This window comes from Cariama cristata, unplaced genomic scaffold (assembly GCF_000690535.1).
Source record: "Cariama cristata isolate BGI_N322 unplaced genomic scaffold, ASM69053v1 scaffold20165, whole genome shotgun sequence".
Lineage (NCBI taxonomy): Eukaryota > Metazoa > Chordata > Aves > Cariamiformes > Cariamidae > Cariama > Cariama cristata.
The window spans coordinates 6,207-25,163 of NW_009616021.1; the positions used below are offsets into that span (position 1 = coordinate 6,207).

Genomic DNA, 18,957 nt, shown 5'->3' on the forward strand with positions numbered 1-18,957 from the left:
TGTAGAGGTGAGTATTTGTAAAGACCATGGAAAAGTGTAGTCATAACAAACTATTTAAAAATGGATAGAGAACACCAGAATTTTTAAGACGAAAGAAGTTTGTGTTCCGTTTTTTACCTCTTTTCCCTCATGTGTGGTTGTGATCTTTCTGATCTGTGCCTTGTGTAACACCAGCCTCAGCAACTGTTCATGGCCTTCCAGTCATCTCGTTGTGGGCACAGTTCATCACGAAGGAGGCTTTCTGTTTATTTCTCCATCAGCTTACCATCGTTCTCTTTCTGAGATCCTATGTGAAGCCTCATTGCTATTTTCATGCTTGCAAGAAACTGTCATCTATTAGTAGGTATACGCCTACGTCACTGTTGAAAGCCTATAAAAAGAAACAGCTATTTTAGAGTTGGCGCTCCTGTTTCCAAAATGGAAATAACTACTAATATAATTAATTAATAACTCCTCAAGTTAGCATGCCCGAATATTTCTTTTTTTTTTTTTCTTCCTTTTTTTCTGCTTTCAGAGATTGAAAGCAGCTTTGACCCAGCAGCACCCTCAGGTAACAAATGGAGATACTGCCAAGGGACATCCAAGTGGGTTGGTTAGGACTCAGTCAGAGGAACCACGACCACAATCACTACAACAACCTGCAACTTCAACGACTGAAACACCGGTATGACAACAGAGTGGACATGTACTTCCTACCCCCTTCTTTGTTATGCAAAAAAAAAAATAAATCTTTTTTCTTTACTCTTAATTTGTAAAATAAAGGTTAACATGTGCTACAGACTCCTCTTGGAGTCAATAGTTCTGTAGCAGTAAAATGTTTATAGTTCTTACATATTCTTAAATGCTTCTAAAATGTATTATCCAAGATGATAATGTCAAAATAGGTATTATCTATCTGCTCGAATTTAGAACTAAGTCCTCCTGATTTCTGGAGTTCATTAACAGGAAATTCTGTGGTAAACTGAAAATTGTACAGCTGGTTAACATATATTTGAAAAAACTAAATGTTTTTATTTTGTGTTTATATTATATCTGTTCAATATTTTATATCATAAACACTCTTCAGAAAATTTTTTAACTGCATCAGATATCATGCTCATGTTAATTTGCTTGAAGGATCTTTTCTGGGCTGCCACATGAAGTTTCAGCTGTGTACTGTGTCATCCCAGGTACTGAAAGGGGTCTCTCAGTTTAGGAATGGTATGCTGTCCCTTTGGGATGATAGATGAGAATAGGAGAATAAAGGGCAAGACCTCTGAGTCAGGCTGGAAGTGGGAGCACTGCTGGAGGAAAGAGATACTTCCTTGGGTGAATCCTAGAGAATTGCTGCTGTTCTACTTCAAAAAAACTTGTTGGAGTATGTTTTCAAAATGCTTTTAAAAAATCTCTTAAGAGTTAATTTCAGAATTTGTAGCATAATACCAATTTTATAAAAGCTACATACCTGACCCAGAAACAGAAGGACCTACATCTGCAGTGAAAGCACTCAGATTCTTAGCCCAGCCAGTGAAATCAAATAATATATCAAAGCAAGTATGTTTGGAGCAAAAAGAGGAAAAAGATTACCCATCATTAAATGATCTCCTTCTTAAGGCTGCTGTTCTCCCATACTACCTCAAGTCTTTTAAAATAATATTTTCATATTATCACATAGCAGAATTTTTAATGTGAAAAGCTTGCTGTTTGGTTATTTTGTGATTACTTTATAATTAGTATTTAAAAAAAATATTTTCAAGTATTTCATTCCTAAAAGGCTGATTTGAGTTCCCAGGGTTTTTGTGTTATTAGCTATCTAGAATTTATGCCAAATCGATATGCCAACTGATACACATTTGAGGTTTTTAATTTAAAACCAAAACTTTCTTGCTGTGCTAGACTGAATGTGCAGGTGTACCTGTGAATATGTTGTGTAGACAGTTGTGTTCTCTCTATCCTGTCACTTTAGAGGATTTTAAGATCCATTATGTTGTTACCATAATTTGTTAAATGTTTGCCTAGGGTCTGTATACAGCTATGAAAGGAATAAAACGTGTAATTTAAAATACTAAAATATTTTGATCCTGTCATAATATGTGGGTGGATATAAGGGAAATTGGTACACAGTGATGGGGAACACATCAACAAGTAGGAAATTGCTGTCTGGAGATCCTGCATTTGTCAAACAGCTTCTATATATTGGGTATAAACAATTGCGTAGTATTTCAGTTGTGATTAGGTTTGTGGGAAGAGTATTTGGGGAAGGGTCAAAAGTAGAAAATTTATTTCCTGCTAAATGTAACTTTTAAAAGCTATTTTGGGTGGAAGAGTTTTTTTAAGTTTACTTTTTGTAAATACTTGTGTCATCAGGATTGGTAAAAGAATGTCTGAGAGTCCATGTAAGGGAATATTGCTTCCAGGCTTTATTCAGTTGCCAAATGTAAACGTCATATAAATTTAACTCTGTGAAGTGAGTGGCTTCTTTTAGTGCAATTTTAAATCAAAGCTAGAGCCGTGATTAAATTGGTACATGTTAATGTAATGTGGTAAGGAGTGTAACTACAGTAAAAGTTTTTCAAACGTAGCTGTAGAGTTAAATGACAGCTTTCCTTGAAAGAAATGTGTATAACCTGAACATAATTTACGAATGTTGTGAATGCTTTTCTCAAGGTGTTATGTGTATTTATACTAGTGCTGTAGGTTAAGTCATGAATAGTAGTATACTGATAACTTCTTTAATACTTTTTACTGTTTTCAGGCATCACCAGCTCAGCCTACACCACAAACACCAAATACAGGTGGTCGGCGAAGAAGAGCTGCCAATGAAGACCCTGATGAGAAAAGAAGAAAGTTTCTGGAACGAAACCGGGCTGCTGCTTCCAGATGCCGACAGAAACGGAAAGTCTGGGTGCAGTCATTGGAGAAAAAAGCCGAGGACCTGAGCTCGCTAAATGGCCAGTTACAGGTATACTTTTTACTTCAAGTAAAAATGAGTGAGTTTTTCCATTCTTAGACAGTGGTCTTGGATCAATGGAACTTGAACTTTGCATGAAATCTGAAATATAAATGGTTTTGTAACTGGTGGCTCAGGTCAGAATTGAACATTTGGCACTAATTGCATGTAGCAGTAAAATAAGAATGTAAGAGAATACTCAGGTTTCAAGATGGGTAAACTTTAGGATCATACCCTTTTGTCCTTTGTTCCATTTTAAATAACTTTCAGGCTGTGATACTAAACAAGGATGACAAGATGTGTTGGAGTAAAGGCTTATTAGCAAAGTAATAGTCTTACCTTAAAAACATCTTGCTCTTAATAATTTTTATCACAGCCTGAGTTATTTAAATAAGATTTGGTTTTATTTCCTTTGGTTCTTTTTAACTTCACTTTTTTTCCTTTGAAGTGAATGTAGTGCTCGTGAAAGGTGGCAGATTGACATCACTGGAAACTGAAGGTCTCTTTTTGTCCACAGAACAGGTACAGCACAGGCAGTGGCAGTGCAAATTTCACCACACTGACCTCCCAAGTGTGCGTAAATCCTATAGTGAGGGAAGTGTACTGTAAGAGGGTAGTCTAGTGTATGTTGCGAGTCATTTTTCCACCTCATCTGAGGTTGTCAATCTTGGAAACTTGTCACGGGGACACGCTTTTCCCCCTTTGGAACAATCCATGACCCTTTTGTTTAAACTACAATTAAATGTTACAGCATACTTTCTTAATGTTTTCCAGCAGCACGTGAGAATTGGCACAAAGTATTGTTTCAAAATAAAAAGTCTAAAAGCTTTATTTTGAAAATTACAGAAAGGAAAAATGTTATCATTTCCTAAATGAAGCATTCGTTTAGAAAATGCAATGGAAAGGGTTTTCATATGTTAAAGTTTCACTTCTTACCCTTTCATCAGAGCTGTTCACTGAGTCAAATTCACAGATCTTTTCCTTCCTATTAAAACTCTTCTTTCATGCAGTTTGATAAAGAAAATGTCCCAGTTTGACCAACAGGAAAGTAGGACATGTTGAGATGACTTTTTATCATGTAATTGAAATTACAGCGTATCAGTTGTCTTCATGTCTTTAAAAATACTCAGCATCCCAGACTGTAAAATGTAAGAAATTCCTACCTAAGCACACAACGTGAATCGTTTCCTGTGTTCCAAGAATCATGACACTGTGCACCAGCATTAGTTAAATTTCTTGTATAGTCTTCTCATACTTGTTCACAGTCTTTAGACATGTTCCTTTAATGCAGTCACAGTCCTCACTGTAAATCCATTAATTACAAAACGGTATGTAACACTATAGCTTAAATAATCTAAGAAAGAATTGAAGGTAGATCTACATGAAGAAAAACAAAGAACAAAAAAGATTGGCTATATTTCAGTTTGTTTAGTGAAAGTAATTATTGGTATTATGTGAACTGCCTTTAACTTACACTATTTTTGGTTATAAAAATTGGTATGTATAAGTACTATAACCAAAAGATTTCCAGATTTCCAAGAGTTAACTCAGTAGCAGTGGATTCAGGAAAAAATTTCTTTCAGTCTGCCAAAAGCAAAACCGTTAACTGTGAAGAACAGAATGACTTGTAAAGAAAATTGAATGTCAGAGAAATAATTAAACTGTACTTTATGTGAAAACATTAATCAATCGTATATTTCCATAATAATTCTTCACTTGACAGGCTAACACAGCTGATCAGCATAGTGGGCAGTAATGACCCATGTTTACTTGCTTTATACTTAATAGTAAATTTAATAAGTTTGGAGTTTTGCCTGAGTACAGTTTTATAGACTGAGTGTTAGGGTTTAGTAGTTCATATTTTGTATAATATCTAAATGACCTGCTCAGCTGAATTTACTGAGAAACCACATTTCCAAAAGCAGGTTAATACCAAAATGACTACATTGTTTTGCTTCACGTAACAATTCTGACTTCTTTCAACACATTTAGTAGCTTTCTCATAATGTCTGTGTCAAAGCTTCTAATGTCAACATCAAGGTTTTTAAGACTGGAAGCTCTCGTAACAGTACATAGAGATTTTCAAGAGGTTTACTCGGTTGATGTGTATGTTTTGTTCTGTAGTGTTCAGCTTTCTGTAGATTAACTTATGACTACTTTCTTATTTTAAATATTTGAATTCAATTTCCTTTTTAAGCATTATTTTTCAAATTTTTGCTTAAGGGAAAATTTCCATCTATTACATCATGCTAGCAACATATTTAGGTTAGGTTGGCTGTCTTTATTACAGGCTCTGCTGCGTAAGTTTTTTTCATGCTTCCCACTTTTTAAAGTTTATTTACTGTTTACTTTTTGTGGACTGTGTTTTCTAGTAATGTTTATCGATCTTGCATTTTATATACCACATTGTGTTGCCTCTGTGCCTTACATAATATTGCAGGGTATGGTGTGCTATATAACATGTTAGCAAAGTATTGACAGAGTGTCCCCAGTGGCCGCTCAATCATATCGCAAGATCAGATGCCAAAGTTCATTATATGGTCTGTATGTGGTCCCTGTTGCTTTAATAATCTTCATGGGCAACGTATTAGTAGAAGAATGGCCTATCTTCCTCACGAGGTCATTGTAGGTTTTAAAGGATCAGCAGTAAAGTGGTGGCTTGTACTAATGCTGCAGAAGCTGCTTTAGGAAGGCTAAATTATGAGAGAAATGCCCATAAGTAAAGGTCCTTTTCTATATAGAGGTATCTTCTTGTAGTTGTCCAAAAAGAAACAGGATTAAGTCAACCACAGGTAATACCCTATCCCCATAAGTCACATCTGCCTGTCTCTAATGATAGTTTTGGTTAATATACCTCACATATATTGTCCCATACCTTGCTGAGTAAGTGTTAGTCTGGTCCCACTGTTACATACACGTTTTGGATCCAGGGTGAAATAGGCAGATACAGAAGAACATACTATACACTGCATGGTATACCTTCGTAAGAATACAGAAGGGAAAGTATCTTTTGAAAAATGGAGAGCAGATAAAAATATATATGCTTTCCTCCAGAAACCTGCTTTCTAATGTTGGCACATTTTGAAATGTGGGAACATAAAAATTCTTCTAGACAGCATATGAGGTATATTTCATGCCTATTTAAAGAAATGTTGATGCCTACACTTGACTTGATACCTCATTAATGAGGAGGACCTTTCCAGTGTGAAAACTCAAGATAATATTTCTTCTTGCCAACTGTTGAAGTGTTTATTTCATGTGTTTCTTGTTAGCCAGTTTTCAACATGTTAACCACATGTTAAATGACTATCACATGTTAACATGTTTTGAATGAGATGGAAAGACTTGCTGTTGTCACATACGTGGTAAGAAACTGCTATGTGTATAGGAGCTGGTTCTAACAACCCCCCTTTATTACCAATTAGAAGTTGTTCTTAATGGTAATATGTAAATGACAACCATGGATTGCCTTTCTGTGACATTCCATGTACCATGTGTCTAGCAGATATATTCTGTTCTACTTCCAGGAATGATTTATGCTTTGCATATAGCACTGTTGGCACACAGTGTTTGTGTTAATAACAATGCTAGCTATGTATTCAATGAGAATACCTCAACTGTTTTTTTTATTATAGGAATGCTGTTCCATTTTTTTTTTTTCGAATTTGCTTTAATGTAAGATAATATATTTGCTTTTTTCTATTTCTGTTACCAAAATTCTTACTATTTATAATACAACTGACATTATAAACTGCTTTTTCAAAATTTTTTCATAAACATTAGTTTTACTGATAGTGATAAACAGCGACTTCATACCTATATGTGCTGTTTGTGTATAAAATTATTCCTTAAAATGTGGGAGATGAAGGTTAACAATTTCTGAAAACCTTTTCCCGATTTGATCTTTATTTTACCATTGTTCCTTTAAAGTAACAGAAGTATGTTTCGTATTATTGGACATTGCTGCTTCTGTAGATTATCAAGAAGTGTCTCAAAACTACATCAGCACTTTTTTTTTTTTCCCCCAGCTATGTCAATTCTGTGCAGCTGCCTGCTTGGCATCCAGATTTGTGGCTCCTCAATAAATAACATGGTGAACTAAGAGCAGACTGAGAGCTGGAGGCAGAATTAGTGTGCTTTCCTAACAGCCCAAGATTTCAGGACATGTAATGCCAGCTAGTAGAGAATTTTGGGGGTTTTTGGTTGGTTTTTTTTCACTACAACCTTTTTTGTTTGCAATCATGTTTTTCTTTCATTAGAAATGTCTGCGAAGTCAGATTTTTGGCTTGCTTTCAGCTCTTGCTTTTGTTTTAAATATAAATTTTCTAAAAGAGGTGTTTGACACAATAAAATGACTGAATAGAAAAGTAGTCCTTAATAGTTTAAGAGGATTTTGCAAGTGTAAAGGCTTGAAATTTTTTGTCTTCTAAATGGAGAGAGAGGACACAAAGAGGAGCTTTTCTTTTAAAAATCTGGTATTTTAGTTACAGTATTTATAAACTGTGTTAGTGTAATTAAATCTAATAAATTCTGTTCTTAAAAATTGTTTTCTTTACTTTGGAATCCTTTCAGTTGTAATTCATCTCTTCTCTGCCTGCATTGCCTTATTTCTAGCTTGCAAGTAATGGTTGACTTTCTTGTGGTTTACTTTTTCCAAATAATTTTGGTTGCAATCCAATTTTTCTGTGTTTGTCTTGTCTTTAACTTGCTCCTAAATATGTAGATCTATGCATTTACCAGTTATGTCACGTGTGTGGTATGTTATGCTAATGTGCAAAGGTTCTTGTAGTTTAAGCACCTTCAAGTATCAATGGAAAGGATTTATATTTAAAATAAAATAACCCATGAAAAGCATATACTGTGACAAGATATGGGGATCACAAAGCATTACAGATAACTTGATTCTGTAGACACATAAACATTTTTCTAGTATTTAAAGTGAAACCGAGTCTATCAAAATGCCATACCATTCTTAATTTGGATTGTGACATATGCAGTTATGTAGTGCTTCTCATCTCTAGATACCAAACTGCTTTACAGGGAAGGTAAGTATCACTGTCCTCCTTTTTACAAATGAGGAAATTGGAGCACAAAGAGCTAAAATGACCTTGCTCAAGGTCACCAAATAGCAGAAAGACATAGCCTGGAAGTGAACCCAGTCACTAGATTCTGCAGGTGCTTTCTCCTAGATTACAGTCCGCTTTAGTGACATAAGCTGACATTTCAGGATTTTGTTATTATTATCAATGATTCCTTCATACAACACGTTTATGTATGGTTGCCAAAGAGAAAATTAATGTGGAAGTCAACAAAGATTTACTAAATTATTTTCTGGTACTTGAGATTTTCTAAGTCCAAGTACAAATATAGTCACCAAATATCATTCTGCATTGCCTGTTTTGGGGGGTTTTTTGAACCTTTTTTAATGTTGTCTGTGGTATCTGTTAAAATGTGGGTGGTTAAATGTAGGTTTACTCTGTTTAGAATTCATCACAAAACCTTGCAGAAGAGTCTTACAGTAGCTGGATCATGTAAATGAGACTATATGTAGACTGCAAACAGAAAAACATATGCTGTATTTTCCAAAAAAGCATTTCGTAGTTTAAGAAAATAATGAAATAAAGTTAGCCAAGTTTCAGCTAATATTTATGTATTCTGAGATAAAAGAAATGTATACATTTTTGCAATATATACCAAATGGAAACTTCTTGTCGTTTACCTACCCTGAAATGAACAACTGAAAATCCTATAAAACTTAATACTTACCTTCAAAATGTGTGTAGTTTGAGCCTGGTAAAGTACATAACTTTCTTCTCCTTTAGAATGAAGTCACCCTGCTGAGAAATGAAGTGGCACAGCTGAAACAGCTTCTTCTGGCTCATAAAGATTGCCCTGTAACCGCCATGCAGAAGAAATCTGGCTATCATAGTGAGTAATGTTCCATTACCTATAGCCTTAGGCTGCATCAATGAAATACTGCCAAAGTGAACTGAATGAACATTAAAATTGAGAAGTGCAATTCTAATATTACATTAAAGATTTTTTTAAAAAAAAAAAAAGCTCGAAGGTTATTGGAAGACAGAAGTGAATATGTGATATTTAGAAATATATTTTTAAGTCCTTTCAGTTGAAGTGCTGCATAACATTGAAGGTTTTATGTTGGTTTAATAAATGCATATGATAATTAGCATTTAAGGACTATCGGTTACTACACCTGCTTTGGAAAATATAATTAAAGTATTAAGAGCACATGATAAACCATTTTTTATACTTTATCTTAGCCTAGTACAGTGAAAGGTCCTTGTGGGTTTTTTTCTTCATCATAATGAGATTTCAGTAGAGGTAGTATAACAGCTGTCCTCATTTACCATAACATCGAGGATCAGTCAAGCTGTTAAAATAATCAGATGCAGGTTCATGGCTCCTACTGTACAATATCTTCTAGATTGTTTTGATTTCCACATGAAGCGACTACGTTCCTATGAACAGGGTATTTTAGAAAGCAGTCCTACTACTGAAGGGAATACTAAGAGTTTCAGTAGCATTTTTTTTTTCTAATACGTATTTTTGCTTAAAGTTACTCGTTTGATTTTTTTTATCCTTCCAGCATTTTAAAGGTTAATTATACTTTCCTGACTTGTAACTTCCTTTTTGGATATCATACACAGTGCCAGAACCAGCTGCTGCTGCTGTAGAATAAATGGCCAATTTTGTCCATTGTACACAAATTTGTTACAAATAACTGAGCTGGGAATGCATTAGGCAACATTCATAATATATAACCCACAGCTTTCGTTTTTATGATTTAGTGATATTTCAGGATATTTGTAAATGTGAAGATTGTTTCTGCCATATGTAGCCACTTCATTTTAATTTGCCAGTGTCAGTAATTCAGGAGAATAAAGGAACGTTTTGTATTGCATGCAAACAGATCCTCAGGTGCTTGCGATAAAACTTAATGGCCACCATCTTTACTTGTAGTCATTGTAAGCAATTTCATCAGAATGGGCAATATTTTTTAATTTAAAAGATTCAGGAGATTTAGCAACTCTCTATGGCCATACATATTTAGAATACTGATTTTGTCAGTTTTGAGCTTATAAATCTTGGTCCTTTGATCTCCAGTCATTTTGACAAGATGGAAAGTAGCATCTTGGAGTAAATTGGAACAGTATAGAAATATGTTTGGGATTTATATTAACAATGATTGCTGCAGGGATGAGGCCATTATGGCTCCCATCTGACAGAACAACGTATTTTCATACAGAAGCTACAAGGGGATAACATTATGCGTGCAAGGTTTCAAAAAAAAACAGAACAGCCAAACTGTAGTTTTCTTGAGTTTTGTTGTTTTGAGGATGCATGTTCCTGAATTGGCATGAAAAATATTTAAACATAAGTCTTAAACTGGCAAAACTAATTATGTGCTAAGAATTTCTTTGTTGAAGAATTAATGAATGACCTGTTTGGTAATGCCTATTTTCTGCCCTCAGAAAAGGTTTATAATGTTCCTAGTTTACTAAAGAATGCAAAATGAATAAGAACTAAAATACTAATCAGTGGAAAAAGCCTACATTCTAGAAAAAAAAAATCAAGCAAGAAGATTGGAAGCATAGCTCGCCTAGTTTCTTGAAAAGTACCTTGAAAGTAAAAGTTCAGCATGAATGATAGTTGTAATGCCATCCCTCTGAAAGATTTTGTTGTATTATCTCCATGTGGATATTGTTAGGAAAGCATGTTAGCTAAGTGACATACCCACAGTACAATTTATGAGAGGAAAAAATGGTTTCAGTTAATATGTTTATGAAAATGGTGTTCATAGGAAGTATTTTTTAAATAAACATATTATGTTCATCAAGTAATGTAAGTTGAATTGCTTCAAAAATGTATTGAGTGGTTTAAGTGTCTGTCTCTGTGGAAGAAATTGAAGACACCAGCTTACAGAGCTCCTGCAGCGCTGAATATTGTCCACTGCTGAGGCAGTGCTAGTTTATACCACACAGACCGTGTTTTAACAGCGAAGTCCACAACTTGATGGGTTTTCATGTATTATGCACTTAAATTGGCACAAATAATCTATTGCTTTTCAGGGAATTTTTGGCACTTACTTTTACATATCTTTTAAGATCTTTTAGATTTCCCAGGCACATTTTTGTCTTGGGCCAAGTGAAAAGCATGACAGTGCAGATACCCCTTTCTTCTTCGAAGATTGTTGTTTCGGTCATATTTCCTGATTTAAAAAGTCTTCTGCCTGCTTCAAAAGAGGGTGTCATCGGGACAGAGAAACCAGAAAAATGGTTATTGCACTTGTAGGCAGTATGGATGAATTTCTGTTGCAATGTTTGAGTTTTCAGCCAGTTTAAAATTTTTATTTCCCAAAGAAGGATGCTTTTGGTTCTGAATGCATCTAAACAGGGGGGGGGTGTGGGGTGTTGAAAAGCCATGTGTAGGAGAAATCTAAATGCTGTTCATTTATTTTTCATTTTAGCTCTTCTATGCCAGATTATTTCTAAAAGTCTTCTGCAATACTCCTGTATTTTCTCAGGCTTTTTCTGGACTTGGAGCAGGAAAAAGGTGAAAATTTGTGAGAAGAAAATGTGTTGTGAAAATTAGAGTTGTTAAAAAAAAAAAAAAAAAAGGATGTTTTAGATATTTTTTTCATATTTTTCAAAAGGACATCATAATGTTCAAGAACATTTGTGTGAAACTCAATCTAAAGGAAGATAAATAGAGGCTGCAGTGTAGGTGGTGTTAAATGGGATCTTTTACTGTTCTTTCTCTAGTTAGTTTTAAAGAAATGGTAGAAGGTGACTAACCAGTTTCAGACCTTGGATAATTTGAACCACTCAAACCACCATGTTCATACAGCCTGTTCTGGACAGGCGACAACCCTTCAGTGACTACAGGGGATATTCAAAGGCCAGCTCACTGAAAATGGGCATTTTGAGACTTGAGTCCCTCTATAGTGCTTGGATGGCCTGATGAGAATTACCGTGAGGCTTCCTTTCTAGTGATTATCAAGTGACTGAAAGTAGTTCTGGATCACGTCAGTGCTTGCATACTCGCTCCCATTTTGGTTTTAGTGGGGCTTTTTCTTCTGTAGTCTGAAAACTCTTTGTTTTCCTACCTTACTGAAAGGTATTGGTAAGCAATGCTAAGAAGCAGATAGTGGCAATGTTTGACTACTCTGAAAGGGTACTTTTTAGTACATCCTCCAAAGTCTCCTCTGTGCTTTGTTTGGTATTTTTAAAATCTTTTCTATAGCTCAATCTAGCCCCTGTTGCGTTCCATTACCAAAATGGCTCGCTCCTTGTGACACAGCCTGTCTAGGAACTATGTAGGCTTCAGGAAAGTTCATGTGATGTAGATCTGTAAATTTTCAGCCTTCTAATGTACAGCACACATTACTTCTTTAGATTAATTTCTAGTTTGGACCATGTGTTTTTCTTGGTTTGCGGCAAAGCTGGGGGAGCCATTAAAAAGCTAAGATGCCTAGGCTTTTTTTCCACATTCTTAGCTACATTATGATTCTGGTATGTATCAGTTGCACGCTTGAAACCACAGTCCTGTGCCTGTGAATTCTCTGGTCAACTAAGAAAAAAGAAAAAAAAATCTGTCAAAATTTAAATAAGACTTTCCTGTGTTCTTCTAAAAGCTTTTGTTCTTTATTCCCAATCTTCAGGCTTAAGAAAACAAGTCACCTTTGTAATGAGGTGACTTTAAGTATCTTCTGTATTCATTGAGTAGATTTTCTTATTTGGTTTTCATTCTTCACATGGACTTCTGTATTCAGTTTTGGACCGCTATTCCTGTAAAGTTAGGGCTACATAAGGAAGGATATTGAAGGAAATCTAATTAGCTATTCGTTAGGGTGGCATCTCATTTCTAAATATTACTGTGTATTTATTGGAAGGATTTATGCTTCCAGTCAAATGTATTACCATAAACTAGTGTTGGATCTGTATCTTATATAATCACCTGCCTGCTATAAGCTCCCCGCCCCTGGCATCTGAAAATACCTGAATCATCTGCTTTTGTCTCTTCGCCCAGTTAATGTTTGTTCATCTGCTCAATGATATGAAAACTTCTATTGTACATTGGTGATCATAGTATTCTCATAACTGTTTCTTCCATTGCATATGAGGTCTTCCTGAGCCCATCAAAGTCAGAAAATCAAGCCTTTCTCATGTTCTTTACCACCGTGATACTGTTGCAGACATTTCTTTTGAGTTAAATTAACAACGTGTATGTTAAGGGATACAGAAGAATGGAAGACCTTCCTTCTCTGGCTGGAAGATAATGATCTACTTTACTACTTCTCTCTCTCTGGCTTGTAGCATTTAAAACTAACCCTTTTTATTGAGGATAAGGTAGATTTGGCCAACAAGGAAATCAGGGATCAGCAAAAGAAACATAGTAGGAAGATAGAGATTCATAGGAGAATAACAACAGCTCTGAAGAGGAGGAGCAGGTGTTAGAGTTGGGAGACTGTATTTGATACACATCGTCCCACTTGCTGCCATTTCATTCTGTCTGAGGGGAAGAATATGCTATTCTCATAATGAGTAATGCAGTATTTTTCAGGAAGTGGCACTAGAGTTTCTGTTTTTAACAAAGTTTGCATGCGTTTCTTCTTACTTGTTTTTACATGAGATCTTGTAGGTCTTGATAAAGGTGTAGCAAAGATGAAATCCTATTGAATAGTGTTAACTGAATTGGCAGTCGTTCAAGTTCTTTCTGCTCTTGAATGGGCAAATCCTGCTAAGGATCACAAAGATCTTTCAGAAGTATTTTAATTTTCTTTCTCTTGCTGTATGCAGTTACCATGTAACTGTAGGATATGTGGTAATTGTCAGCAGACCTCGCTCAGTATAATCTGTCTCTATCTCCTTTAACGCTTGAAAGATCTGTTTTTGAAAAAATGCAGTATCTGTAAAATAGTTGGCCTCGTGGATGGATGAGAACATCCTGATACTTTCAAACAATTATGTCCATACTCTTGTAGTAGAGGTATAAGAGAAATTGCTACCTTGTTCATGTAGGCAGTATTTCTTAGAAAGAAATACAGCAGTTTTGCTTGCTTACCAATCCTATTTGACTTTACCGTTCTTTTCCAGAAACAGTCGACAATAGACTTGTTTTCAGGCTTTGAAGAGGAGTGTGTTCTTAGTATGCATGAGGTTGCTTGAAGATCTTTATATTGGGGACTTGAATTGCTAATTTAGTGAATTTTCTTGCCCATAGCTAGTATGTCGTATAAACCTCAGTACACCATAAACTTCATTTCATCATTGTTTGTTCATGCTTAGTGTTCCTTTTAGTTGCTGCTATTAGCCTGGTTTTCTATGGAAACGAGGCTATGATACCACAGAGTTGTTCATCTTTTAGTATTGGTGTCATCCTTTCCCATTTCTTCTCTTCCCTTTCTTCTAGAGAAGATCCAGCTTTGTTCCGTTGCTATGTCACAAGCAATAGTTCATGCTTCTTCCAGCTGTGTTTGGGTGTATCTGTCTGCATTGTTATGTTATACAATAATCACTATAGCATTTTGAAAGGCACTTCTCGTATTCCATCCGTATACTGAGTTTAAGTCAGCGTATAAAACTATTGTGAAAAATACTTGAAAACAGTAAGTAGCACAAAGTGATACAAAAACGTTATAATTCAAATTGGTGTTCATACTTTTAATTTTGAGTGAGAAACAGTAGGCTTATTTTCTTTTATGGTGTTTGTCTTTAACTCAGCTTTTTGCTTAATACCTTAGCTAACTTTTGCAACTCTGGAAAAGAAGGATGATTTTAGCATGACTAGGATGTCTGTGCAAGCAAAACATTTTAAATGATGCTCATTTTACAAATTCTAGTTTTGCACAATGAGAATTATTTTTTAATCTGTTTACCCTCTCTCATGAGAAAAAAAAAGATGCAACTGTGTGGCTAAGTCACTTCAGTTTTGTGGAGAACACCTGAAGTATTCTTGAAGATATTTTTAAAATCAATTTTAACAATTTTAGATTTTATTGAGGGGCATTTGTATACTAAAGAAGTTACTGAACTTCACTCTGTTAAAAGAATGTGGGTTGAAAACTTGTGGAAGTATTGTCCAATTAATATAGTGGTGTAAATAATATTTTTTCAGATATCATATCCATGTTTACAAGTATTAATTACTGAATGTAGAATTATCCACATTTGATTACTAAGCAAATGCAGTAAATAGCATATGTTAAAAACCTAGCCAGTTCATATAGCACCAAATGATCTGGTAGCATTTTTAATCTATAAATATTCCTTATTGACATGAGCATTCAATTAGAATTAGGTATGATACCCACCAGCTGATTTACTAGGCAGGAAACTGGACAATTTTAATCATGACTTTGAAGATGTGAAAATGTTCTTATCTCCTGAATATTCCGTACTGCAGTCCGTATTTTTTGCTTACAAAGTAGTATTTTCTTTATAAAATGAAAATAAGATTGTTTTGCAATTTCTGCTGTGTTACACCATGAATTTGATTGCTGTTACCTGGGACGTGGTGGTATGCATTCTGGGGAGAAGAAAACTTTTTTTTTTTTTCCTTCTTCAGCTGCAGATAAAGATGACAGTTCAGAAGACATATCAGTGCCAAGCAGTCCACACACGGAAGCTATTCAGCACAGTTCTGTCAGCACGTCCAACGGCGTAAGCTCAACTTCCAAGGCAGAAGCAGTGGCCACCTCCGTTCTCACCCAGATGGCGGACCAAAGCACGGAGCCGGTGCTTTCCCAGATCGTCATGGCACCTCCCTCCCAGTCGCAGCCTTCAGGAAGTTGATTAAAAACTTGCATTGCATCAGTTTCTTAGATACACATTTGTGACTTTAAAGGGAAATCAACAAAAGACCAGTCTCCATCTAGGAGAAATTGTAGCTTAAAATTATTAATTTTTAAAAATCCGACTTAAATTTGGCTTTAACGATTGGCAGGTGAAGATGAGACAGAACACCAGTTCTAGTCTCTTTGCAAAAGACTTTTTTTTTTAAGTATTAGTTTTACTAGTTATTTTTTGTGCTTAATGTGTAAAGTGTGTGTACAGTACAATGTGGTTTATTTCATTTGGTATTATTTCAGCAAACATTGGGGTGAGTTACTAAAGGTCATCCCCAAGACTGTGATAGTAATATTATGTGACATTTTTATACCAAAGTTCTGCATAGTCCCTATTGACTTTGTAATGTTAGCAAGGTCATAAAGCACTAGGCAAGAGAAAGACAGTAACAGTAAATTTGCTTTTAGTCTTTTTGCCTTTTTGTTGTTTTGCACATTATGAGAGGAAGAACATTGGGAGAAAAACGTTTGGGTTGTTTTATGTATAGCTTTTTGGTTGGCTTTTTAACTATTGGGGTTTTTAATTTGTTTAATAGGGCCAGTACAGTATATGAGATACAGTACTCTTATGCACATACCTATCCTAGATAAGGATCATTACTAAATAGACTTGGGGTGGTTTTTTTAATTTTAAATTTACATCAGGTGTTTTTTTTTCCCCTCCAATACTTTTATTCTGGGGGGAGGAGAGCTTTATTTCTCCAGTCAGAGTAGATACCTATAACTACCCTTTGTTGCTAGGCTGAAAACAGTAAGCGTATTGTAAAATACAGGGTTATTGAATATGGAATACTTAGTATTCCAAAGTAGGTTGATATTTTGTGGATTTTTGAGTCGCAGACTAAGGAGTTTACTCATGGTTTTGGATGCCAGAAAAGCCTAAAATCCTTCTTCAGACAACTCAAGACTTTTTTTTGTCATTGTCTTGTATTTGCAAGCTAACTTGTACTTAATTCTTGTGTAAGCACTGTCATCTTTTAGTAGCAAAAATTTTGATACCTTTCTTGTGGAAAAAAAAAAAATCAGTATCTACCGTATCTTGGAAACAATGTAATTATAATGTGGTGTGTGTGGTGTGTGCGTGAGAATGGTTCAGTAGTTAATGCCAGCAGTCTTTTGCTTGAATGTTTAAAGATGCCTTCAATGTGATGCTGGCTGATAGGTGATTGCAGTTTTAAAATGTTATTTACTGTGCGAACTTGGATAACTAACATTCCATGATGTAGTTTGTTTCTGATGAGATGATTGTAGGTACACTTTTTCTCATTATCCAGTCATCTGTAGGATACTGAGTTTTTTAAATGTGCCATTATCTATTTTGATTCTGTACTCATGTTCAAAATACAGTACAATATTTTACAATAGATTAAGTTGTTTAAAAAAAGTAGATGTGTGCTTTCAGGTCGGAAAACTTTGTATAATAGCAAAAACAGATGCATAGTAGCAACTGGCAGTAAAGCAGGATTCCATTATGTATATAACAAAGATTTAATGCATTTATAATGGGTTGTGTAGTTCATTTGTTCTTCCTTCTCCACACTATACTATGTATTTTTAAGTGTCCGTGCCATCAAGTTTCTATTTGATTCAGTTTTAAATCTTAAAATGTAATTGATTCACAGGAAAATAATAATTTCTACAATATATATACAACCATGCTATAATGAAAACTGGACAAAGAAGTATCTACGTCATATATGTATCATTGCAGGGCTTTAAGCATGAAAATAATAGGGATTCTAAATATTTTGTATTTTAAAATTAAGAAAGTTGAGTTGCTAACCTCATGTGTTTAAAAGTCTTACTTTCCCAATTTCAAGATAAAAAGCTGTAACAGTTACTGAAAGTTTCCAGGATGGTGAAATGCAATGGACCTCTTGTGAGAAGGAAATTAATTGCAAAGGCACAAAATGTGAATTCTGCAAGAAAGCTATACAGTCACTTTTCATTGTAGTTTTGGTGGACTAGGTAAGGCCTCATTGATTATACTATAATTTGCTCTCCTAGACACAAAGGCTTTTAAATCATATTTATATAAGTGGAGGTTTTTTATAACAAAACTGTCGCGCTTGTAAAATAAGTCTACATAAGTGTATAGGAGACGTGTAAACAGTTAATGAATTTAACAGTGGGGCTGGAAAAAGAACCATTAAAATCTGTGTTCAGCAAATAGAGAAAAGTTATTAGTTGTACTACCATGGATTCCGTTTTGAGACGTATGTCACACTACTTCTGTACTTAGCATTTTGGGTCTTTACATTTGACATGTTTCACAAACTGTACTGTTTTCTTTTATGTGCAGTTTGCATGAGTAAATCATCAAAGAGAATAAAATCTATCTTTAAGTTATGGTCCTATTTTAATGAAATTATAATTGTTCTAAAAGGCAGCACTGTCTTCAGACTTATTTCTTCATCCTTGCAATTATCAGCATTTTTCTGGAAGTTACTACTATAATGTCAAAGTAATGGTAGGTAAACAAGAATGCATGTATTTCTTTGGAAAGTAAGCCAAATTCCATTGCTCTGCAGTTGAGCTCCAGCAGCTTCAGAGGAACAAGCTTTGCATCGTTAGTTCCAGGAACCCAAGGTAATCTGCAGATAAAGGAGTTCATACCCATTGCTTGGTGATCCCAGATGTTGCTCAGCCATTTCTGGTTGCCTTGAGTTCCACAGCAAAAGCGCTGTGTGTAATCAGAATTTCCAGTTAACTTCCAGATATCTTAATGTACACGAAGTCAGGGAATAACAGGTATAGTCACATGAACTGCTCACAGTTGTGTTTTGAAAGGTTGAGAAAAAAATCACGCCCTCATGCTTGTTTTTTAGAATATTAAAAATTATTTGGGCTTATTTATGGATGCTAAAAACATATATGGAGTGGCGCATTCTGTTATATCATCATTTGAAAAGCTCTTGACAGAACCCTGATACAGAGGCTTTCGAGGAAACCAAAAGGGCAAAGTTGCTGTGTACTTGCATTTACTGCACATGTTGAGCAAAGGAAATGAAAGTTAAACTGCACACAGCTTTGAGCCCAGTATAAGAATCATGCCCAAGGCCTCTGTTGCTTCATTATGTTCTTTTTCTGACTGTATGAGTTATGCTTGTCGCTCCAAGGAAAACATCACAAAGGCTGTGTAACAGGGCAAGTGGGGGGG

At 35.1% G+C, this 18,957-nt stretch overlaps 1 protein-coding gene across 1 annotated transcript; it reads left to right on the forward strand.

Moving 5' to 3' along the window:
* Positions 1-514: 514 nt before the first annotated feature.
* On the forward strand, positions 515-18,187 carry LOC104161555 (cyclic AMP-dependent transcription factor ATF-2-like; the record flags this gene model as incomplete). The annotated part of the gene is made up of 4 exons (XM_009700035.1): positions 515-664; positions 2,735-2,941; positions 8,752-8,857; positions 15,518-18,187. Coding segments are annotated over 4 exons (690 nt in total), but the record flags the coding sequence as incomplete, so codon positions are not given.
* Positions 18,188-18,957: the final 770 nt, after the last annotated feature.